Source organism: Labrus bergylta, chromosome 17, assembly GCF_963930695.1.
Source record: "Labrus bergylta chromosome 17, fLabBer1.1, whole genome shotgun sequence".
Classification (NCBI taxonomy): Eukaryota; Metazoa; Chordata; class Actinopteri; order Labriformes; family Labridae; genus Labrus; species Labrus bergylta.
In genome coordinates, this window is record NC_089211.1 from 16,653,751 (window position 1) to 16,679,535 (window position 25,785).

At 39.5% G+C, this 25,785-nt stretch overlaps 1 protein-coding gene across 2 annotated transcripts in view; it reads right to left on the reverse strand.

Moving 5' to 3' along the window:
* Positions 1-1,022: 1,022 nt before the first annotated feature.
* The window catches only part of fibcd1b (fibrinogen C domain containing 1b), a 120,259-nt gene continuing 95,496 nt past the window's right edge, over positions 1,023-25,785 (reverse strand). For both annotated transcript variants that reach the window (XM_020634649.2, XM_020634648.2), the window contains 2 exons: positions 7,981-8,160; positions 1,023-4,188 (listed from right to left, as the gene is read on the reverse strand). In XM_020634649.2, coding sequence (XP_020490305.1) covers positions 3,923-4,188; positions 7,981-8,160 — 446 coding nt within the window. In that variant the 3' untranslated portion in view covers positions 1,023-3,922. The remainder of the gene's footprint in view (positions 4,189-7,980; positions 8,161-25,785) is intronic.

The window sequence follows — 25,785 nt, forward strand, 5'->3', positions numbered from 1 at the left end:
ATTGAACATGCTAAACACACGAAGGCTGAACTACACACAAAAGCACAATCAGGATTATGGAAATGCACTAATGGAGAGATGTCAGAGTGAGGGGGCTGCCCACAGCGAGCGCTCCTGGTGGGAAGGAGAGGATTCAGTGCCCAGCTCAAGGTAACCTGGGCAGTGCTCAGGAAGTGAAATGTACCTCTCCAGCAATCAGACCAATTTCCAGATTTGGTCCCCACCAGGACTTGAACCAGCAACCCTCTGGTTCCCAACCCAAGTCCCTACAGACTGATCTACTGCCGCCCTCTGTTTCCATGAAGCTTGATCAAGGTGGCATAACAAAATACATTTAAAAATGACCGCAATAAACGTCAAACTTCAGGGTTTTCCCCATTTATAAAATGTGAATGTTTATTAAATGTTGACAAGAACATTAAAACACAGTATCAAGATTCAGCAAAACAATCTATAGTACTTCACCAAAAAAAAAAAAAAAAAAAACTAAAAGAAAAAAACAGAGTTAGTTCTGCGCTGGGACTGGAGGAAACGGGCAATGGAGGGAGGGAGGAGGAGAGTGGGAACAGGAGTCAGGCAAAATAAAAAGCAGAGCAATAAAGAGTCAGGGAGTCAGGAGCTGGAAAGAGAAGAGAGAGGGGATGTTTTAGGAGCTGTGGAGTTAGGGGGAATTGGCAGCAGAGGCTAAGGCAATTAAGGAGGTACACAGTAAGAAAGATAGAAGGTTTGGGGACCTGGGGGATCGATGAGGAGTGTGCTGATGCACCGTAATGAGAGGGATAACTGGGAATGATTAGAGCCTTTTATTTCACTCTTTCATCATCTCTTCCGTTGGAGACATGGCAAGCTGCAGCAGAGAGAGTGACTATGAAGGCATCAAATCAACAAAAACACACAAAGGGAACATGGCAAATAATACATTACATTTAAATAACAAAGAGGGCAACATAGCATCAACAAATACAGTGAGCACAATGTGTTTGGGTGATTTTGAAGGAGTTGGTACTCCTGGGTTTTTAGGGTACAAGCGCAGTTCAACACAGTACCAGAAGGTGGCGTCCACTCTTATGGGGGAGGGTTCACGATCACAATAAGTAATAGATCTTTATAATTATGTAAATCTCTCTGTTATCAACACAAACATCGGGAGGGGAGGCAAGTTGTACATAAGCATCACATGACTTCAAAATTTCCACAGAGAGACGCACTCCTGCTCGGTCGTCTGGCCTCATGCACAAGGGCATGAACAAACCAAAGCATGTGCACATATGTGTACACACATAGACTCTTTAGACATGTGCACAAACACGCACATGTACACACACACACACACACACACACACACACACACACACACACACACACACACATTTTCATTCATTCTCACACGCAATCCAGTTCCTCCTCATTAAGCCTCCTTTCTAACTTGTTTTAAACATCCGACATTGTCATACCTCATTTTCTGTGCCGTTGTACTTTCATTAACAAGTATCTGTAACATGTCTGTGCTTCGATGTCGAAGAGAAGTGGCATCTGTCCATCAAATGACACCACTTACACATCCAAAGTGCTGCAGAAACAAACGCAGCAACAGGAGATCCATCCAAACGACCGACCTTGACAGAAACCTCACAGGTGTCCCAGTATCAGAGGTACTCAGTTCAAATTTTGTTAGCTCCATGCTCGATGCAACACTTTCCAGCAACACATTCAAAACAGTTTCCCAGTGTGATGGAACTCTCCAAAAGCCAAAATATAATTTGTTTGTATGTCCAGCAAGGCGGCTGATGTGCCAAGAGGTTTGAAATCTCTGTCATATTGTGCCTCCTTCTTCAAAGAGTCTTTATTTTTGTGCTGTAGTGCTGAATGAACGTGTGCTTGAAGGGATAATCACTATTCCTCCTGTTCGCTCCATCTCAGGTAGAGGAAGCGGGGGAAAAAAAGTTTCTTAAAATACATCTTGATTAAATTCTTTTTTTTTTTTTTCTTTTTTTTTTACAGGTGTAGTTTTATTCAGTCCATGTGCTTGGGTACTCTTTGTGATTTAGCATAGTAGGAAAACAGATTCACATGCTCTAAAAGTCATACACACTGTACAATAAAATCTACAGATATTTTTTAAAGCTTTAAGTACATCCAAAGAAACTCGATGACAAAAAGTGTTGATTCACAAACTCAAAACAAACGAGAAAAAGGCGAAAAAAAAAGAATTTTCTGCCAACAGGTTTTTTGTTTTCTTTTTTTTTTTTTTGCTTGCAGCCTTTTGTTTTTGCCATAACACAATGTAGAACTCCTACTCAGAATAAAAAGACTGTTTTTTTCTTCAAGAGCGACAAATCTTTTTTTTTTTTTTTTTACAGCAATTTTCCTCTCAGTTTGCAAGAGAAGAGATACTGTCGCCCAAACACATCCCAAAATAATCACCTGAAAAGAAAGCCAGCATGAAGAAAAGTCAGAAAAAGGAAATGAGAAGATGTTGGTGTCACAACTCCTTAATAGGTCCAAATAAACAAAATCAATGTGGGGGTAGGTATGACACAGTCTTCTGATTGCTTTCTCAGTCTTGGATCTCATTGGTCTTTTCAAATCAGGTATTTCCCTTTCCATTACATGTATTTATATTTCCCTTTAACAGTTGGTGAACGTATGCTAGGTATGCGTCATGTTTACTCTATCTGTGCTAAACTTTATATTCGAGACACTCTACCCAGCCTATGACAGGAAGCTGATACAGTTAGGGAACTCTGTCTGTCTCCCTTTCTGTTGGAGACACGCACACACAAACACACAGAAACGCATGTACACAAAGTGCTTGGTTACCATCTGTGAGTGCTGCATCAGTTGGCCAGTACTCAGCTGGCAGGCAGATCAGACAAAGTGCCCAATATGCTCCCTAATGGCCCAAGTCAGATGAATGAGGTCCGCCCGTTGTCTCTTCTCTTTTTCTCATTTTCATCCTTTTTGCACCTCCTCTTCTTCCACTTTGACTAATTTACCTCTTGTCAAATTGTTTCCTTGTTCTTTCTCTTCACCTCTCTCTCCCTCTCTCTGTCTCTCTCTCTCTCTCTCTCTCTCTCTCTCTCTCTCTCTCTCTCTCCTCTCTCTTATTGTCTCAGGCCCTGTTGCCTACTACTATACCTTGCTGGGTCTCATTTTAAAAGATGGAAACGTGACTGCAAACTTCCTTTGCAAAAGGGGGAACACAGACGATTTGTACATATGTTTTGGAGGGGTTTTCTCTGATAGAGCAGCCCTCTCTCTGTTCACAGATTACACATTCTAAGTGCCATGTCAGCACAGATGGGAGGTCAGAGCTACACGTCAAGTGGGAACTCACTGGTGGGTGGTTCTGTGGGATGGGTGATGTGGACTCTGTATCAGGCTGGGTAAAGCTAGAGCAGTGGACTCTGGTTTAGAGTTTTGCTGTGCTGTTTTAATGAACTGAATCAAACAATCTTTTACTTCATTTTGATGCCAAATCATAAACGTTATATCACCAAGCTTCTATATACCAGATTCTCTGTTATATTATTTAGAGCGACCCAACATGAAACTATTATAAGCAAGCACTTCCTTTTAACAGGCAGAAACCTCGAGCAGAACCGCACTCATTGTGTTGACATCCATCTGCCGCGTCGGCTAATTAAGAAGAAATTAAAGGATTGTGGTTTCATTTTCTTTGTCTTGACAACATGGAGGGAAAAAATGGTAACTAGGCATGACACTAGAAGCAGATTGTTGGCAGAATGGGGGCAAAAAAAAACAGGAAGAGACATGAGGAGGCAAATAGCAGAGTCAACTTAAAGAGGTTTGTTTTCAGTGAATGAACAATATTGAGACTCCGCCTAGCAGTCGCAAAGAGTGGTTTGTATTGTTCCCAAAAAGTTTTTACCATCTTCATCATTTTTTTTTTTTTTTTTCCTCATTTGTTCTCTGCATCGCGCGTAGGTCGTATCTTCATCTCAGAGAACTTGAGCGAGTACTGCCAGCCAGTCCAGGAGGACCACTCGATGCCGTCGGCGTACGAGGTGTGCTGGCCGCGCAGGTATTGGCCATTCAGGTTGGACGTGTGGCAGTTGCGGTACCACCAGGCGCCGTGGTAGAAAGAGGCGCAGTTGTTCTCCGAGTGGTCGTTGTCGCTGTCTTTTGTGGTGAACTTCATCCCGTTGTGTTTCAGCAGGGAGTCACCTAGGGTGGGAAAAGATACACAGCATGTGAATTGTGTCACTGGTGCAAAAAAAAAAGCAACAAGCAGATGTTTTTTTTCTAAAAGATTAGCTCATTCGCATTTCAGAAATTAGAGGAAGCAAGCTCTCATAAAAGAGAGCAGCTGGGAGAGTAAGGAAAACCAGACTTTCTAAGCAACAGATATTGCATCCCCTCTGTGTCTTTCATCAACATACTCTTAGATCTGAGACCAGCAATCAGTAATTGGACCTAAAACTTAAAAAATGTCCGACCACTTTTCAATTAATCATTTCTATCAATGGACAGAGAAAACAATATATAACACTCAACAGTTCTCTGGAGTGTTGCTTCTCATTATCTAAGGTCAGACATTTTTGTAGCCAATTTATCAAAGGTTCTTGGCTGACCTTTTAATGTCTTTTTTTTTTGATAACGCACACAGGGTTGTTTAATCAGGATGGCTGTCAGCAGGCAGAAATGTCTATAAAAGCTACATGTAATGTAATGAATCACATCTGTTGAATTCATCTTTTCTTCAAGTAGCATCGTCATATGAAATATGCATTGATGTCACTCCCTCTTTATAGTCAATTAAAAGCCATTTTTTGCATGCAGCGTGTGAATTTCAATATGCAACATGTTCCAATTTCCAAATTGTCAAATATTGCAGCTTGGTAAGTGGCCATACTCAATAAGTGACAGTTTTTATTATACAGGAGTCCGGCCTTAAAAAGTTACATTAGATATGCAGCAACAAGGTTTGACTTTTCAAATAAAGATGTCAAGTTAGCACATATAAATAAGCAACATCTGGTTCAACTCCTAATACTGCTTTTTGAAAAATATATGTAACTTTGTTTCCCTTTGGACATAAAACAATAATTCACCCATGATTCAATATTGTGTGGCAGTTTGGTTGTGTTCAGGCAGCAAATTATCTGCGTCTGGGGAACGACTTACATCCTTATGTAGTCATAAATCTAAGGCATGTATGTTACTAAGGTTGGTTCAAGAACAAGGTATGTAAATTGCGTAAATAAGGCACAACATTATGCACCCTGGGTATTTTCTTAATGTCGCTAATGTTAATGTCATAACTCATTACATAACTAAAAATAGGAGGCAAATTTAAACTACGGCTTCAATTGAAAATCCTGTGTTTGCTTAACCTTTTTATGGTTGGCTGTACGTCACCTGACTTCAATGCAACATCCAAACAATAGTCCAGAGGACGGCACTTAGGAATGTCACTATGGGTTATATATCAAGAGCACTTTTCAGAGTGCAAATCCACGAAAGTGCCTTTTGAAAGCTCCGCCCTCATGATGTTTTTGTATCTTCACATTGATTCCCCAACAGCGTAATATTGGTGACCCAGTTTGTGAATTCACATTGCGTTACGGTGTTTCGGGCGTGTATAGAAACAGGGGGAACCTGACATACACACAGACACGGCGCTGTTCTCCCACGCTTGCTCCGCCGATCCCATCTTGTAAAACTTCTGTTACTACCTGTATGTAGTATGAGTGTGAGTGAATGTATGAGTGAAGATAGGTAGGAACAACACCTGCATTTCCTTATTCAGGATTTGCAGAGTAAGTCTGCTCCGGCAAAAGCAAGTTACAAAGCTGAAAATACCCTCTCACTATTTTCATTACTAATAAATTCTCTACATGAATGACTTCTTTGCAGACCTGCTCTTTCAAGAGGCTTACAAGACAAAATGAAAGCTATGTGCTCTCAGATGCAGCGCTAGACCTTAGATTCTTCAGCAAATGGATGCTCAAAGATGTAATAATGTTCAATAAACTACCCATACCTCCCCTTCACTCTGTCTTTTTCCTCTTCTTTCTAAAGCAGTCTACACACTGTGAGCACAAGTGGATAGAAGAAAAATAACGCTGCAGGCAGAATGAAAGAGTGCTCACCAGCCATCAGGTGACGGCTAACAGCTCGTCAGGGCATCAAGCGGACCTTAATTGCCCAGGATGTGGCCACCCAGTTACCTACTCTCTAACTCTGTCCTACAATGCTTCCCATTTGGAATTACCATGGTAACCAGTCAGCAGAGAAAGGAGAATGTGTCAGGAACGTCTAATATTCACATCTGGTGTTGCTCAACGTTGGGAGAAAAGATATACGGGGGTAAAGAAAAATAATAACAGCTTAGTGTCAACAATGGGATGATGTCAAGTGAATTTAGAAAAAAAACAACAAAAACAAAAAAACAGAAGCACTTAAAGGCTCATTTGCAAGGCGCAGGATGTCACCTTGGTGGCCGGGGGCCGGCAGCCTCCCCCTGATGCCCATTAAGATCCAGCTGCTCCCAGACCCAAATAACCACCTGTCAGCTGATCAGAGCGCAGCCACAATAGGGCAATCCACTACCACTGATGATAATAAGAGAAGCTCTGTTAAGAGGGAAGAAAAGCTGAAATTTGGCTTGAAATATCAAAACAAAATCCCATATATCAAGCTTAAGGGTCTTGTTAAGATTCTACTAAAATCTGAGCGAAATTAAACAAACTAATGGAAAACTCCAGATAGCTCATTTAGCTGCCCAGACCAGTTGTCAAGATTGTAAGGATATTGCAGACTATTTTGATTGCCATCTGGTTGGTTCTGCCTACAAAAATAACAAATGTGACAGTCTGATACACAGTGAGAGGAGGACAAAAAAAACCCCTGCCGTCTAAAAGGTTTTGATTTCAATTGGTCAATTTATCACAGTTATCTGTTAGCATACATGCTACATTAGCTGAGATGTAACTTGTGTTCTAACAGCTAGGAATGCCATGCTGTAAATGTCGCCCTGTGGTGATAGCAAGAGATATATTAATATGAAGTTAATACTGCAATACCGACTGCACTCAACTCCTTCTAGGATTTCCAAATATCCAGCACTGAACTTCCACAGCTGAAAATAGACGACTATGGTGGACACACAACAAACATGGCTGTCAATGCTTGGTCAATGGAAAAAGCTAGTGCTGGGTGTAAATGACCCATTTTCCAATGACCCATTTGTGTGATAAATATTCAATTACAACCAAACACCTTTCAGACCAAATACCAGATATCTTACAGACAATTGAAAACTTAAATGACAATATTGAAACGTAACTTACAGCTAACTTCTGATTTAAGATACTAACTATAAGTACATAAGAGCCTCCATTTCATAGTTAACAGGCTAATTTGGTTTCCAAGTCATGTTGGGGACAGGCTAGGGAAACAAACAGGACTTTTCAACAAACACCACACAACATTGTCCTATTACCTATACCTCTCCCCTTGTTTTTATTTCCCTTTGCCTCTCCTCCTGTTTTGCACCTGTCCCCTTGGTTCCTCCATCCTACTTTCTACCAGCTCTTCCCCTCCTTCCTCTCTCTCTTTTCTACTCCATATCTCATATCTGTCCCCATTCTCTCTGTGGTTTCGCAGCAGCGTTTCCCCAAAGGTTTCTTTAAATTGCTTCTTCATTTCAACGGCAGGTTTTTGTTTACGCTGCAGGTCAAGCAGTGCAATTAATTGGCGGTAATTTAATCAGGGTGACAGGTAGCTGGCTTGGATCTGATGGTTTAGGGAGCAGAGACGCAGACACCAGCAGTCCCTTTCTCTGGACAAACTATAATGCCATACAGAAATGACACACTCATTTTAATGAAAGGTGCTGGAGGTTGGCAGGAACTTTCACACACTGCTGTTAGGTCTGTGTATAAATTAGGTTGAATGAAGAAAAGTGTCTACTAAGCACAAGCAAAGTCTAACTAGATCACTAAGAATACATACCTGCATTTCCAGAATAGTCTCCTACAGTTAATGGGTATCCATCATCGTCAGGGTCCACAGAAAACAGGCCTACTCCAAAAGTACCGTACTGGGCATATGCCGTGCTATTTTCAAAGTCCTCCAAGTCGATACGCAGCTCGTAGTTGGCCTGGATGGAAAGGGCATGGATCTGCTTCAGCCCTGCAAGACACAGAAAAAGCAATCCATTACTAAGTGCTCCCGCTGTTCTCAGTGAACAATTTAAAGTGATTTCAGCAGCTTCTCAATGCCGTACATTCTGCTGGAAATAAGATGTAACATGGTTTTTGTCCCATTTAGAGTCTCACTCCTCTGCATGTGGAAGATTTTTCTTTTTCCCAAAACAAGATTAAAGTTCCTTTTGAAAAGTATGCATGGTGTGTAGAACTCCGAGAATTGTTTACAATGAGGACAGAGGGCGAGCTGAATTCACTGGCAAAAAGAAACTTCACACACAAACTTCTTCACTCAACATACAGTTGAAGCATGAGATCTACAACCAAGTTCCAACTGACAAACCCTTCACAGCAAAAAGTAGGAGGACACATGCATGAATATTGGAACATGACTCATGATTTTGATCAATCAATCTCTATTTTTATAATGCCAATTCATAACAAATGTTATCCTGAAACACTGCAAATAGAGCAGGCTTAGACTGTATCCTTTGTTTTAGCATTGTACTCTGGCTTTATTGGCATGAAAGTACTGTCTTTTTTTGTAAAGTGTGTCGAGATAACATTTTTATGAATTGGTGCTCTAGAAATGAAGATAGAAAAAACAACAACACGGCAGCAGGAAAAGTAGTACACATTAGGTAGACCCACTATGATGTCAACATTTGTTCATTGACTAACATTTTAAAGCCTTTAAGGTTTTGCTTTTTGATCACTATCATCTTTTAATTTTGGAGCCAAATGTAAAGATGTTTGGACCTGTCGCTGTCCTTGTTGACAGGTCGTTATGGTGGGTCTTTTCATTAACAGGCAGCCACATCTCAGATTTTTTAAAACCTTCAATTCATCAGGAGAATGTGTTCATATATCTTATTTTATGTTTGTAAGTATGGCTGGTAGTTGTTTGTCGGAGATTTTGTTACCTGTTGTAAGCTGCTGCCTATCTTGTCCAGGACACTATTGATCTCAATGAGTCTTTTTGAAAGACATAAAATAACAAGTAAAACAGCAAATATTTGTCAAGATCAACTAGAGTCATCAGGCAGAACATCTGCAGCCATACAGTCTGCCTCCAAGTCATTTAACACCCGCTTAAAAGCATCCATTGACACCAGATAATTTAGTTCCAGGACTTTTAGTAATTTGTTCCAAACAAAGGGAGCGGCAAGCTTAAACATCTTTTTTTCCTAGTTCTGTTCTGACCTCATCACTATGCTCCTATGTATGTATATATTTATTTATTTCACGTAGTAAGTAAACTGTTTCCAAGTAATGCCTCAATGACTGATTTCATTGTGATGAGTCCCTCAGTATGCTACATCCAGACACATTTGTTTAACATTCTGTCATGAAGCGCTGTGAGGATTGTTTGGAACAATGAATAGTAGATACCATTACATCACTGACATTTTACTCCTGTGTATCAACTGTGTTATGTATGTTGTGAAGATCTTTTTTTAAGCCAAATCCTGCAGGAGTAACCTGATTCTGCAGAGAGCTCTCTCTCACCAACAACTGCTTCATTTATTGACCCGCAGCACTGTTTGCTTAGAGCTCCTTTGTTGCTCTAACCTGACTGTTAAAGATTGGGAATTTGTCTGTAATTGCTTTGAACTCGCTATGGCAAGGTGGAGAGTCCTGGATAAATGAGACGCTGTAAAATTGAATCTGGCCTTGTATTACATGAGCTGTGAGAGTAAAAGCATTATAAAAACAGATACGCAGAAGGTTAGTTCTTTTTATTGAAAAAAAAAAAAGTAAGTAAGTACAATGAAAAAAATGAAAATATAGGGGATGATTTGTGAATTGTAGCATGGGCTAGCATGGCTTCACAGTTATAAAAGAAATATAATTCCCTTTTTGAACCAACCGGTTCTCATTTTTCAAAGCTCTCAATGCAGTACTAATGTGATAATTTCAATTCTCTCCAGGTCAGCTCTGACAAAAGAGGGAAAAAAGGGTGTTCTGACAGTGTACGGTTATTTAAACAGTAAAATAAAGACTCAGTTTGATATATGCTGCCCTGGAAAAGTCATTGACAGAGTGGTGCTTACGTTGCCCTACACTGTATTTAAAAGAAAATGAACATAAACCTTAAACGTACATACTTTCTAATGGCCAGCAGGGGGCTACTCCACTGGTTTCAGAAAAGGGAGTCGAACAAGAAGCCGCTAGCGAAATGACCATAAATCTTACTGAGTAATTACCTCTTTAAACATTTTCTAAAAAGTGTACAATCTCCAAAAATATTTTAAGTTTCCTCAAGAGAGCACAGTGTTCATTACGTAAATGATGGTACCATAACCTGTCCCATTAATGATGAAGGAAATGCTTTAGGGTGTGGCTTGTGTTTGGCAAGTTACTACCAAGGATGGCTATCAAACAGGAAACAGGATTGAAATATTCCAATTCATATCAACTTGTCAGTATGTGGTCACTTCTGGCTATGACAAACTAAGATAGTGAAAATGACAGACTCTATAACTGTAGTCCATGAACACTTTATAACATCCAGTCAGCCTGACATCATTGATATACTTACACTCTATTGTAGATGTTCACAATCAGGTTGAAGATGTTTCTTTTTTTCCAGGTAAAATTAATTAACTTTATTGAAAAGTATGTGATCACTTACCTATCTTTAAACCCTATTTATCTTTGATTGTGTGCACAAGATCAAAGGCTGGTAACTTGCCTTTAAAGGGTCTATTATTAGGCTTTTTATGCCTTCATTTAGAGTTAGGCTACCTGGGCCCCATAACCTGCTTTTAAATGCCCTCGTTAAATCATGATTGAAAACAAAAAGTCTCCATTAAAACTTTTTAAGGACAAAAGATACATTTTTATAGAAAAGATAACACCATTTTCACATCAATTGTTCTATAGTTATGTGAAACTCATAACTTCTTACACATTTTCTTCTAAACACATTTCCATAAACAAAAGACAAGGAGTTCACATTCACCCGTCTCTACTATTTCATTTCTCAGCCTGCCACAGTCATTGGATGCCCTAAACCGATCTTTTAATTGTTGCTCGATTCTTTCGAGAGAGTTTGTCAGACAGAAAGTGCCAGGAGGGAAAAGGTTTTCCCATCCTTTCTTCCTCGCCCCCTCCTGTGTTGGGAGTGATGGTGTTACCCAGGGCGAGCTTCCTTCTCCTGGGTTGATCAAACGTAGAAGGGGAAGACGAACGTATCAGGCATGAGATTAGCAGGAGGAGGAAAAGCTCGACCCGGGTGCCTTGAACGCTGATTCAAGGCAGGCAGACTAAAAAAAGTGGATTCAGTCTCGAGACTCCGTTAACAGCCTTCCTGTGCACTTACAAATGCACTCTATACAGTTGCAGTATTTATTTGGGAGACAGAGAATAAATGTTTGACAACTTGCATTGATGGAGAGGCTTCAAAGGCTTCACCGTTTAGAATAAGGGTTGGATTTAGAGCATGTAGAGCAAGCGACCGGTTCAAGGTTTGCTTCTACTTTTTATCCCATTGACTTTGATTTTCACACTCGAAGAATACTTCAAGTATAGTATACTCCAATAAACTACAAATAAAAAGTTATTTTTAAGGTGCAGAACAAAATAAAACTTCAATGTTCCACTCAGGATATAGATTACATTTTTAGTACAATTTTACTTACTAGTCTGTAGTATTTAAGTAGTATTTAAGTAGTCAACTTGAAAGATAGAGTCAGTAGCTTCTCCTATATATGAAAATGAAGACTTAGTAATACCGCTAAATCATTACTTATGGGCCTCCATACATGTGCTTTTCTGGCTGGCGAGTTGATGTGCCAATGACAGCGTGCAAGTGAGTTTAAGAATGGATATGTTTCAGCGATTGAACGCCATTCAAACTGGCAACTATTGCGGACATGGACATTGCAGCAAAGAAGAGAAAATATAAATGTAGTAAGGTGAAACACTACAAGGACAAAGCTCGTTCCAAAAAGATGGTGAACACTGGATTGGCTTTCACCTTGGTCGCACAGATAGCCTTCTTTCTGTCCGACAGGCAGGTGCCAAACTAAGATGCTTAGCCTGTACCAGCGTCCTAAATAATTGGCTTTTCCATTACAATACATGTGATATTCTCAGGTCGTTCCCAAGCAGTAAACGTCGACATGCTAAGACCGGCAGAAGGCGTGTGCTTCTGATGGATGAGCCCAATATGAATGTCGTGTTTACAAACTGCAACGAACAATGCTACTGATGCTATGTTTAAAGTAAATCACTAGCCCCCTTTTGACCAAAGGTCCCCAGAACTGAAAGGTTCCTGTGGCCCATAGTTGTCAACGTTTCCACCGCTGCCTGAAGTCCAAGGAAGATTATGCAAATCAGGCTGTATTGCTTTGTTAAGTGTTTCATTGATAAACAATGGAAGGGAGACGAGTGCTGTTTTTAGGGTTTCCTATAAATGGAAAGAGGACTGTATATTATTATAGAAATGTCTAGGAACAGGAGAACTTGTTGGAACTACAAAAAAGATGGTGCTCTACGGTAGAGGCCATGAGCAAAATGGAAGAAAGGTTAAAAGGCTTTATTAAATGGGCATGTACTTACGGTAGAACATGATTTAAAAAAAAGTATCTACGACGTGGTCCCCGACCAATAGAAATAATCTTGAACTGTTTTTGTTGTCTAGTGTGTAAAATCAATTAAAAGTATATTTATTTTTGCAAGGCTAAGAATGAAAAATTCCTGCTTTTTGTAAATTTGTCTTCATCAGTGGATTATGTGCAAGTAGAAGCAATGTTTATTTCTGTGTAATATTTCATATTATATATATATTAGTTCTGAGTGACATGTTTTTAAAGGGCACGCAACTTAGAATGAGCATGAAAGCAGAAGCAACCAGACAGGACATTTTTCTTTTATTGCACCTGAGCACTTAAGATGGCGATCATCATCATTAAAAATGAAGCTCATTCTCCTTTTTTTTAAAAGCTCAAACTGACTGAGTCTAATTTGAATTCAGCCATTGTGGAGAATTGCACTCTGAGAGTGCCTTTTTCTGGAGTACAAGGCTAATTTGATGACAAACACAGCTGAAAGAATCCATTATTATTCCGACACACGAGCTCACAGTCTGGGCAAAAGGCACTCAGTTGGATTTAATCCAGCTCAGTGGGAGGTCGATCCCTTTTTCTTTCCCCTTCATTTTATCAGCCAAACAGATGGAAACATTCATTGAAAAAATGATAGCCAGGTAACTTCACACATTTACAGTTTACCATTAATTCTTATACAAATATGTAGACACACACCTGTATGTTTGAATGAAACTCTCACATGCATTGAGAGAAACCTAAACGTCTCTTTTGCAGAACTACTTTTCTTGTCACATAGCCTCCTTTGAGAAAAAGTATCAATCCACACAAACACCTAAGGGAAAAGTACCCCGAGTGATTTGACAAACTTCAAAAGAAAGACTTATTCTGTTTTCTCTTTCAGGGGATAAAAAAAAAGGAAATAATATACCAGATGCAACACAACTCTATTTAAAGACTCTGCGGCAACCGACAGTATTTACATAACTTTAATTCAGTCCCTAATTAAAGCCCTAGAGAATCTCAGCGAGACTTTAATTCAGAATAATTAAAGAGGAAGACAAGTGGAATAACAACAGAGATTTCTTTTGGTTGGAATCTAAATGCTCAGGTGTAACTCAGTGTTAATTAATTGCTATTGTTAGGGGTTATTTAAAGTGGGGTTCTAAAACTAGGGAGGATTTTGAGGTGTTTTGCTGCAGTATTAACATGCTGATTGCTCCGTGGGGGAGACACGCTCCTCGCTTCTCACTGATTTGCCGTTTAAGAGAAGCTTTGAGTCAAAAAAACTCTGGTCCTCCTACGCACTTTAGATCTGCAATTAGATTTTGTTTTCTTTATTCTGCCTGTTCTGACTGGTTGTTATTCTGTGCTGCATTAAAGCACACGGTTTCTCATTAAGGCTTGTTTCCAGTTTACTGTCAACGTTTCTTTTTACTCTTCTTCCATAACAATAATGATAAAAATAATGATAGTAGTGAGTGACTGATGAATTGTTATTATGGGCTACAGAAATAAAAACAAGGCCCCATTTTGAGATTGTATGTTAAAAAATCTAAGGCTAAAGCAGCATATTTGAAATACTGCTTTAAAAAAGTGAATATAAATAAAAGTACAGACCTGTTTTCTTGCCAGAGATGGGGCAGTAAAGTGTATCATTGGAGTATTTCTTTACCAAAAGAAACCAAACAGGATGAAGCTTTTATACATAAAGGGTCAAAGTTTGATTAGGAACCAGGCAAAGTAGACAAATGCCACAGGAATACGACCCCTAGGGGCCAGCGACTAATCAAATTGTATGTGTGTCAAAATAATAAAAAGTGAGGGCCCACAAGGCCTGGGCCATTAATCAAATTAGATTTTTTAATCACTATTTGGCTTCACTGGTTTACTAGAAACAAGAAATTTCAGAAAAAAAACCATTTGGATTCACTCTTCTTAGCAGTGATGCTCTTGCCTAATATTTTTTACGACACCATTTTCATTATATTGCCAATTTTGCACATGGATTCAGGCGGGCGGTAGACAGATCATCACCATCTCAACATCATAAACAAAACAAAACAGTTAGATTAGATTAGAAAACGTTATCAATCCCCAGTGTGGGAAACTCATTTGCCACCCGGTCGATTCATACACACACCAAACAATATAGACAGTACAATCACAATTAACAACAAGTGAATAAATAGTCTGATGGATGATATGACGGCTATGTTATCAGCTCACAGAAGCCTGTTCTAACTCCAACATGAAGAAAACATTGTGGTTGGTTAATTGGTATACAGGGGCCCATAAGGGGCCCCCACCTAATTGTTGCCCTTGGGCCTCAAAGGTGGGAATTACTGCCCTGTCTAGGGTTACATTTCTTTTTACTGTGACTTTATATATTGATTTACTGAGGCGATGCCTGCGAGCTAGTTCATGCAGACAACTCGAGCTGCACTGATTTAACACTTGACATGCGTAATAACCAACAATCACCTGACAGCACATACTTGCAATTAGCGTTTTTTTAAGCTGCAAGATTTCATATCTCACGCTTTACTCTCTCATTGGCAGATCTGATCTGCATCAGTACTGCACCCCAGCACCACCCTAGCATCCACCTGCAGTCTCTTAGGGGAGAGGGGGGGGGGGGGTTAAGATATTGTACCATCACTCCTCAAATTTCTGCATGCAAAAGAATCTGCGAGGAGCGATGAGGTTGCAGTGTAGACACAAACTATGTTTCTGCTGCTGCACATAACTACAGAACTATGCACACAGCTGTAATAGTGCTAACCCTTTTTAATTTGAAGTGCTTTACACCTACTTGGAGCTTCTCTCCACATAGCTCCATATCACACACGCAGCTCTACATACAGGCGCAGTTACTCAATGTCATCTAAAGAGAGGATAAATAATACAGGCAAAATCTGCATCTCATTTCCAACAATCAATGTGTTCACTGATAAGGAATCTCATTTGGAAGGCCTGATTAACAAACCCATCGATGGGACGAAAATCTTTACGCATTCTTTGGCATTAAATCATCCGGGTCATTACGACCTCCTTTACAATGTCTCCTGCAGTTACTACAGAGCTGAGAGGGCAGCGTCTATAACGATGGAACGCCCAGCGAAAGTTACACATAGTCTTCATCAGATCTCTTATTATGAATATCAGCACACCCTGTGACAAAAACACAAAGATTATACATACTCCTACACACAAAGCACGCACTGATCTTACATTTTGGACACCCACATTCGAGTAGAAGCCAACATTTGGTCCTTTTTTTTAACTTTAAATTAATCAATAAAACTGATAATGAAAATGAAATATCTTTAAAATTACCTCATTAAACTGGGTCATGGTAATCCATAACTCATTTTCACAACATTCAGGCTCAAAGGGAAGGGGACAAATTTAGCTTGTTTAGAATCATGAAGACGGTCATTTGTCATTTTTATCTTTTATTCACTCTGAGGCGGCATGTTGTGTTCCACGGACATAAAGGGACACAAAGCTCAAACCTTCCTGACATTGATTAAACTATTACCAACAGGATTCCCGCGTCTTGAATGTAATATTACAGCTAATGAGACTGACATCAATGATTCTATTAAAAATGTAGAAGACCTCCGTGAGAAGTCTCCGTGATGGCGCTAAAAGGCACAAATATTAATGATTTAGTTGCTTTTATTTGAAAAGTATGTAGGGGGGGAATGTATTGGATGCTTTTAGGGAAGGGTTGCAATCGTAGTGCAGCACTACAGGGCATAAAGGAGAAGAATAAAAAACAGATCTCCAAACCCAACAGAGAAATGATTACACTCCTCTCTTGCCGCTTGTGACATTTCTCCGAGTTAATTATTCATCATGCTTTTTCTCCCTCTGTTGCTGGGGGGCAGCTCTTGAGACTGTTTCAGCTGAAAAGGAGAAAAGGAGCAGCACTCTTCTGTCTCCACCCGCCATAACTCAACCCCTCCCTAATTTTTTTGTCGTCTCTGTTCTCTCTCTCTTGCTTAATCTTCCTGTCAGGCTGTTTTTACTCTATAGAGATTGCAGACTGCGAGGAGTTCGAAGAGCATTTCCGAGGACATTTGCCGTGCCCTTTTGTCGTTTCTTTGTGGGGGGGGGGCGAGGCTGGTTGAAGAGGGCTGTGAACACGCGACATGCTGTCGTGAGCGCTCAGGGAATAGAAATAGACTTGGTATGGTCGGTTCTCCCCTTGTCATGAAAAGAAAGGAGCGCAGGGAGAAAAACAGAGACAGGTGTGCGCTGAACTCCCTGGCTTTGTGTTCCCCTGGAGCCAACGGTGACATTTGGCGGGACAAAAAAGCCGAAAGAATTTTAAGATTAACTGTCACACCTCTGACATATCTATAACTGGTTGCAAGTTTGCTCCTGGAAATTCCAAATCGAGATGGTGGGTGAGATCAAATTGTCCTATCTACTCAGGGAGGTTCCTTGTTGAGTGAAGTATTGGAGCATCAGTCATGATAAGGGCTGCTCAAATTCTCTTATGGAGAGGAACTTCAATACTGCCTTTCTAATTTCTTATAGCACAAGAAAAAAAAAAATATACTACCCTTCATGAAAGGTGAGAACTGCCCACACTTCCATTAAGCAGCAGATCTTAAGCAATTAAATGTGAGAAATTATTTTCACACAATGAAACTACATCATATTCATGTGGGTAATAGTTTCAAGAGTTTTATATTATTATGTCATGCATTTATACGCCCACATGACACCACACATTGAAACGTTCCAGGATCAGAGTGCACAGTAGTCTAATTATTGCCATGGAACAGAAAATGTATAAGCTAAAGCAAGATAAACACGAATTAAACACACACTCTTGTCTTCTTTTCCAAGCTTTCGAGAAAAACTTTTCAATCTTAAACACATCAAACTCATCTGTCCACCCTAATATTTTTGAAGAGCTATTTCATGAAACAATAATTCTCTTAAGTCATCATATTTCATACAATGCAAAGAAAATGAGGCTCACTTGCCATGTCATCCAAACCACACATCTCACAAAGTCGTTTTTCTTCGAGAATATATTTCAATTGACCAACCTCAACGACGAGATTAAGAAAACCAGATCTTGCAAGTGTGCGACCAAGGATCTTTGGCTTCTACATAACCAAATTGTTAGATAATTAAAGGATATAATTCGGTTTGACCTGTACATACTTCCTTAGTTTTGGCTTTAACAGGACGTTTTGGAACCATTTTTCTTCAAACTCAATCAAGAGCCGATCTTTCATCGATGATATATAGTATGTCGGCGGAGAGGAGTTAGCTTAAGCAACCATTCTAAATGTGTTTGGTACACATAGCTTTTTTGTAATTCCAACCTTAAATCAATCAAACCATCAATCAATCAAACTTTATCATGAAAGTCATGAAATGTCTTCCTAAACAAATACGAATAAAAAGTCAAAATAATTTAAAATGGTCTATTTGACCTATTATTGCAAAAACAGTGAAAATCCAAATGAAATGTATGTTAAAATACTTCAAATATATGTGTGTGCATGTGACAGCAACATTGTAGGTTTACACCACAAAACTATTTAGCGTTGTGTGTCCACTCAGTGCTAACGTCTTTACATAGATATTACATGTATTCTACTTCTAGTCCCACTTACAATAAATTACAATATACAATAATTTTATAGTTAGTCTGGTGTATTCTTTTAGGCCCCGGTGTTGTTTTTTTGTGTAGCAGTGTATGGATAGTCCTATCAGTGCATGGCTGTGCATTACGTTATATGCCTTAACAACCTCAAGGGACAGTGGGGTCACTTAATGATGCTTCTTCTGTATGACGCTTAAGATTGAATTTACAAAGTCATTTTTGAATACCTGTTACCACTGCTATTTAAAGTCTACAGATTGAAAGTGCCATTGTTTCCTTTTATTTACGTCAAAGACTCACAGTGTCTTTATTTTATATGTATATAGGGTTTTATGGGGGTTAGAGAATACTTCATCCACATGGACAGGACACAAACAACAAAGACATAAGATCTACAGCTTTGATCACTGGGCTCACCAAGATCAACACAAAATGAAAGGTCCTCGCAGAAGCTTTCAGTTAGTTGTTGTGATTTGTCTGTCAGTGAGTTTTTCTTTGACATGTTTAATTAACCTTTAAAATGAAGCAATAGATTCTTTTTTTTACCCTTGCATCTTTTTCCTGTAATAATCCGTTGAGAAAGATAAAATAATATTTACTTGAAAAATATGGTAATTAAACACTTCAATGGAAGAGCCTTTAAAGTGTTGAACCCTGAGCATGACCTCAGCTTAGAACAGCTGCTGTGTAAATATGAAGGATGTAGTCAGATACTGTGAGCAAGTTTCTAAGAATTCTTCTTCACATCCTTCCTTTTTCCTCAGGATTTTTTCCAAACATGTCAAGACAAATGCAGTGATTTTTTTTTAAATCAAGGAGGATGTAATGTGTTCTATATTTTTAAGCCTGTCAAAGAAGTTTTTGATCTTATGTATAGGAAGGACTTCATACACATACATGTTTTTCAGCTATAAGCTTTGAAGTACAAGCTTTAGGATCCTCCTCGTACAAATACAAAACGGAGACAGTTTAAATCCTTTAAACTGGCCCGTTCGCTTTACACTTTGAACGGTGAATTATCAGCTGCTTTAGATCAAATGGGATATGGGTGCTGAGATGGTCCGATTTTTTATGCTTGTTGAGAAGCAGAAAAAGAGTGTGGTGGTTGCACTACGTTGCTGGTGTCATGCATAGGAGGCTGTTTCCACTTTATTCACAAGCATTTCCAGACTAGATACAGAATATGAACATTTCAGCCTTAGTATTTGTTCAGCAGAAAACGCACTGTGCCGCACCCCAGGCTGAGTCTAACTTGGGAATAATGATCTTGGGAATGTTTGCTCTCTTTGCCCACAGCGCCCTCATTATTCCTCTCAGGAGTCTCTTGCTTTATCTTAAAAAAAAAAAAAAAAAAAAAGGATACATTTTGCAGTATATATTATTAAAACATATTGTTTCCTTTGAATCCTCATGGGTTTCTGAACAGACAATAGCTCATTGAGCCGCATATTTGGGACCTGCAGCGTTAAACTGAATTAAATCGTAGTTGTTTAAATGGGAGGTGTCTCTATGCAGATGATAGAGGGGAGGGGGTTCAGCATGGCTGCAGGTGTGAACGATGCAGTTCTTAAGATCTGATATGGAAGATGACAGTATGATGAAAAAGGGATTAACAACTCATCTATGATTCTTTAATTCTCCAGCCCCACTGAGCACAGGGTTCTTAATAATCTTCTGTATCTGGACTTCTGTTACTTAGTATTCTGAGGGTAGTGGGAAGTGGACAGTATGTACACAGAAAGCTATGGAATCACAAAAGCAGACAGCAAGTGAAAGCAATGCTGTTTTTACTGCAGTCCAGTGAAGCTTTTAAGTGGCAGAGATACTCTGTTCGAAGAGAGAAAATGATTACGGTGCTGCTCTAATGCAAGGTATAATTAAATGTTAATCCACCACAAAACACGTGTCCTCTGTGCTTTCAAATTCTCGTTTCCCATTGGGGAAAGCTCTGACTGCAATAAAATTATTTTAAGTGGCAAAGTGTTTGGCTTATCCAAAAAGAAAAATGTTTTAGCTGCCCTCATTCGCCTTCAGTGAGGATAATATATATCATCAGGGTGACCTATGACCTCAATGATTTCAAATGTTTAGTCTTTAATATGGTATGTATAAGTTGAAATGCACTGAGAAACTGAGGAACCATCCAGGCCCACATGTGGTTATAAAAACATTTTGTTCCATTGGATTGTGCGAGGATAAACATATTTAAATTTAAATGGAAGGATTTTCTACTATTTTCAAAAATGTTTTATCAGATTGACACAAAATCTTGTTTGAAATATATTTGGCTACAATTATGAAAAAAAAGAAAAAAAAAAAAGATTTTAAAACCCTAAAGGGCCAAAGACGAGACTTTGACAAGACGAAATGAACATAAGGGTATGCAAATGTAGAGCAATACTGTAATTCAATTTACATTTTTAGACTTTTACTTCAGAATGCATTTTTACATCGAGGGTATTCAAGTTTAGGCATTTATAAATTCCTTTTAGCTGTCAAAACACTTTTATATTTTTAGCTTAATGTCCTTTAAAGTGGCAGCTATCCATTTCAACCTTTTGCATTACATTTAGTCTTCTACATGAGCTTGCAATATACTGAAGCTTCCATTCATACTTGATTGGAAAATTTTGAATTGAAGCCCAACGGTTTTGTGGTGATTGAAATTGTCTCCATCGGAATTGAGTTACTCCACAATCTTTCCACATAATAAATAAGCATCACAAATAAACATGATTGGAAGTTACCTCCCTTTACCCCCCGTATACAATGACGGATATCTGTAGCTTTTTCTGAAATGATTAGTTATGCAACCTTCAGCTAACATCACATGTTAAGTCACAGGGCGGGGGTGGGGTGGGGGGGGTTCAGCTTAACCCTGTGGGTTTGACTGTGAGCTGTGAGCTGTAGCTAACCACGCAGTTGGTCCATCAGTTACTTTTGTGGGTGTTTATAGCCCAAAGCAGCTTTATGTATTCCCAGTAATTGGTGTCTGAATACTTAAGGAAAACCGCAAATCAAAGCCAGTTATAGTTCTCTTAAATTACAGAGATTGTACAGCTGATGTTACTGTCTCTGATATATTTTTAATAGATGATGATGTGAGTCTGAAACAACACCACCTCCCTGCTCATTTAAAGTTGAACTCTGCTCGACTTCCTCCTGTCCCCCGAATCTCTGAAATCTCTCCGCCAGCTGTCACTCCCTTCTCCGGTGCACCTCGTCTCCCAGCGCTCATTTGAAATGAATGAGCGCCGGTTGCTTTGTCTCTGGCTGCTGCTGCCAGCGTGAGCTCACAGTGAGACACGCGGGAGGCGACATGTTTGCACATGGTGCTTATTGAACAATTTGATGTCATGTTTGTATGCTTCAACAAACACAGCTAGTGAGCTTTAGATGGAGCTCATACCTTTTGAAACACCTACATCCTCTCTTTTGCAGTTTTCCATCCTTTACAGTAACAATGGGTTGCCATCTTATAATAGACGAGGACAGGAGGATGTTGGTGTAATGTTCAAGGTGTCAAGCCAGTTGCAATCAGCAATGATGCATTGCAGCGATGAGTCTTCATTAACACCAGTGTTGTGAGTACCTTTCAAACTGACATTTCTGCCTTAGTTTTACGAAGTAGGCATTCATCAGATTCTTCTTTTAACCTCTGACATCACGCTCAGAGTGGGAAGCATCAATACTTTCATCGTGTTTAATTCTTCGTTTCAGGCTGTAAGTCATATACAATATATCCTGACAATCCTTATCATTTTACTGCTTTTTGATTGGTCGTGAAAATCTCGGACGATGTTAAAACAATAATTTAACCGACTGGGAGGAGACCCAGGGGTAGACCCAGAGTTCGCTGGAGGGATTATATAATACTGTCTGTCTTGGGAACGCCTCTGAGGAAATTGATGGATGGATGAATAGATGGATGGACAACAATTTGATAACCCATTACCGTTAGAAACTGACTAACATTAGCGGTGAAAACATTAACAGCTCATATTAAGAAGGCTTTGGAAATGTGTGCCTTTCGTATTGTTTCATGGAACCCATAAATATTCCCTTTGTCTTGTAAATATTCCCTTCAGCCACCTCCTAGCATATAGGAGTATAATACATTTTATCTAAATACAAATACACTCATTGAAACTTTGACTAGAGATATGAAATAAGTTCTCCAACTCATCCCCGACTCCCTCCATGTTTATTTCCCTCTAATCATCTCAGCATTTCACCGGTGAGGCCTCGTGTATTCAGGTCCTGTTATGATATATTATGCATAAAACATTGCCTTTGCTCTAAGATTAATTCATGCAGACATAATTGCGCACAGAGGAGGGAGCCGAAATGTCTGCTCTGACTATGCAGTTGACAGTGATTACTGATGGTGATGATACAGAACATGGAATTTGCCCTAACATGTTGACACGTGTAGATAAGAAAGATTGATTTCCTCTGAAGGTCGGATTTGGGTTCTGACAATAGAATTGTTGAAAAGTGCTCTGCATTTGTTTTGGAACTGTTTTGTCATTGTGCCTGTTTAAACATGTCCTATTAGCGTTGATTTCTTGGATGTGAACCTTATAATTAATGTCTTTTACACTCAGAGTGTAATGACAGCATGGGTGGGTTAGACGTAAGCATTTTGGTCTACTCCAGTTCTTCAAATGCAGTAAAATGCCACAGTCAGAAAACCTGAAAATCGCTGCTTAAGTCTCAGCCAGCTCACTTTTTTTTTGTTATCCCGCTTTAAAACAAGATTCCTTTATGGGTGACACAGCAAATCTCTGGAGTCAAGCTATTTTCAATGTTGACAAACGTTCGTAAGAAGAATTTATCTGATACTACATAGCTCCAATTGATGTCTGTATTAGATTTCAGGTTTGCTTTCATCCTCATGCCTTCGTGAAACTAAACGCTTCCAAAAGCCATCCGCCGGGCAAACTAAAGGAGGGGATTTTGCTCAAGTGGCAGGATTAGGGTCGTAAAAATCATGAGAGAGACGGATGAGAGCCAACAAGCCATCACATCTGATATCATCAGAAAATTAACCTTCGGGGTGGAAAGACTGAGCCAAGAGCAGTGAGGAGAGATACAGAGGGAGAGTGGAGGAGAGAAAGAGCGGCAGGTAGACAAATGCTGAGAGAGTTGGCAGGCCTGTAAGGCTGTAATTCAGGGAAGAGAGCACATTAATATTTAGAGGTGCTCTCAGGTAAAACAAAATGAGCAGAGCAGTCCCAGCTTGACGGGAAGGACTGGCAACAGACAGGGCAGAAAGATCCACTGGGCATGCAGTATTCACACCGACACAGAGCTGCAGGGTTCAGCAGCAGAAAACACAGACAAAGGATGGTACATTTGTATTCAAATATGTCAACTCCACAAAATACAGAACACAACATATACACAAAGATTATCAGGTACAAAAGTATCCACAGGACTTCTCTGCAGGTAAAAAAAAAACAAACTTTAGATAGATTGTCATATCATTTTTCAACCATTAATAGTTCCATAGGATTAATCATACTTACTTATTTTATGTCCTGACATAACTTCCATTTAGTTTGCTTCTTTAGGTATAATGCCTTTACCTCTATCATATGGTTTACCGTGAAGTATAGTACAGAAATTTACAGTCCCACAGCTGAATTGGAATAGATTTAAGTGATCCCTTAAAAAACAACCTTGGTGCCTTGGTTTAGTTTGCAGTTGAAGTGACAGGATTTAGTTTCGCGGAAGTAAATGCAAATGTAAAAAAATGCTATAGGAGTGTCTATAGAGTAGGATTCATTAATCTATTTGAGAATATTATTTTTATTAATTACTCAACTGCAATTTGATGAACTCGGTTCAACCTACAAGCTGTTTTTTAACCTTTCATCCTGTGCCAAAACTCTAAAACTAGTTTTTGACCCAAAACAGGTCAGCCTTGGTGTTCATTGTTTCTAATGAAAGTTTAAGATCCTAATATGCTGATGTCGCCAACTTGAATGGTGGCTCCCCAGTACCTTATGTGTTACAAGTCATACTACAACCCCTTTATTTCCTTTCTCCCTCTTAACCATCATTTTCATGGACCTAGCTATAGAGAGTATGTTGCTAATGCTTTGTTTTGCAAAAAAGTTCATATTGATCCATTTCAATGATTAAAATGCACAATATAAACAAAACTAGATATGGATCCACTTGAATCCAACTAAAGAGGGACCTGATTACCAACAGCAATAGAAGATGGAAACCTGACATGACAAAAAAATCTGTACTTGGTCAGGTCTTGGCAGAAATTTTGACAAAATAAAGACCTCTACCACACTTCTTAATCTGTCTCTATGGGTGGTGAACGTGAACCACATTGAAAGGATTGTTTAACAGCAAATCTAACTCAGGGAGAGAGAGGGATAGAGAGAGAGAGAGAGAGAGAGAGAGAGAGAGAGAGAGAGAGAGAGAGAGAGAGAGAGAGAGAGAGAGCAGAAACAAGGGTTGAGAGTCCACATGCGGAAAGCCATTATAAGCCTGGAGTCGAACACTGAAATGCCATGAGAGCTTTGATCATGTCCACATGACACAATGAAAGCTGGGCGAGGGCAGTGTGATGATCCTTGGTAAGACCCTCCTCCTATACATGGGTAATGAGGGGCTTCAGAGAGAGAGTCCAACACATTCCCAGACCCTACAGCAATGTTTCCTTGTAATGCGATAAATTCAGAGATCATTTAGCACCAGTCAACATAATTTAAACCCATTTGCAATAAGCTTTGTATCATTAGAAACCTCGTAGTATTTTTGAATGGTCGTGCATCGCGCCCTCATTTTCCCCTGAGATGGGAAATCTTTGTATTTCTAAGTCTGAAAAGGAGACGATTTTTGCGTCACTGGAAGCTGTTGTGGTTAGCGGGGTGAAACTAAAACGCTAGTTCCTCATATTTCGACCACTGAAGCTACAGACCTATCACAGATCAGTGGGTGGGAACTCACTCCCAGAATCGAAACTTAACGCCCGCCATATTGCTTGGACGGGTGAAGTATCCCTGCTTTTTCTTCTTTCTTTTCTTTAAAGTCGTGACACCCTCCTTCAAATATGAAAATGGTCAGCAGAAAGGCACCAATTGCCTGACATACTCTGACTGAGGGGATCAAATTCAATTTTAACCCAAGCCTGATTGCAGTAAATAAAAGGAAGAGAGCTCAGCAGTGCATAAATGTTTCCGTGACTGAGATAAAGGGTTGAATGACAAGAAAAGATCTACAGGGAGCTTCCCAAAAAAGGCAGTAACCCTTACAAACAGCACTGGGGTGTGAGATGAATGTTTAATTCAGTGAGAGAAACATGCTTTTCACAGTTCCCATCACCTCAGCCCTTATTTAGAATCATACTCACAATGTGGCGGTATGAGGGAGGCTAGGCGTCCTGCAGCTCAGA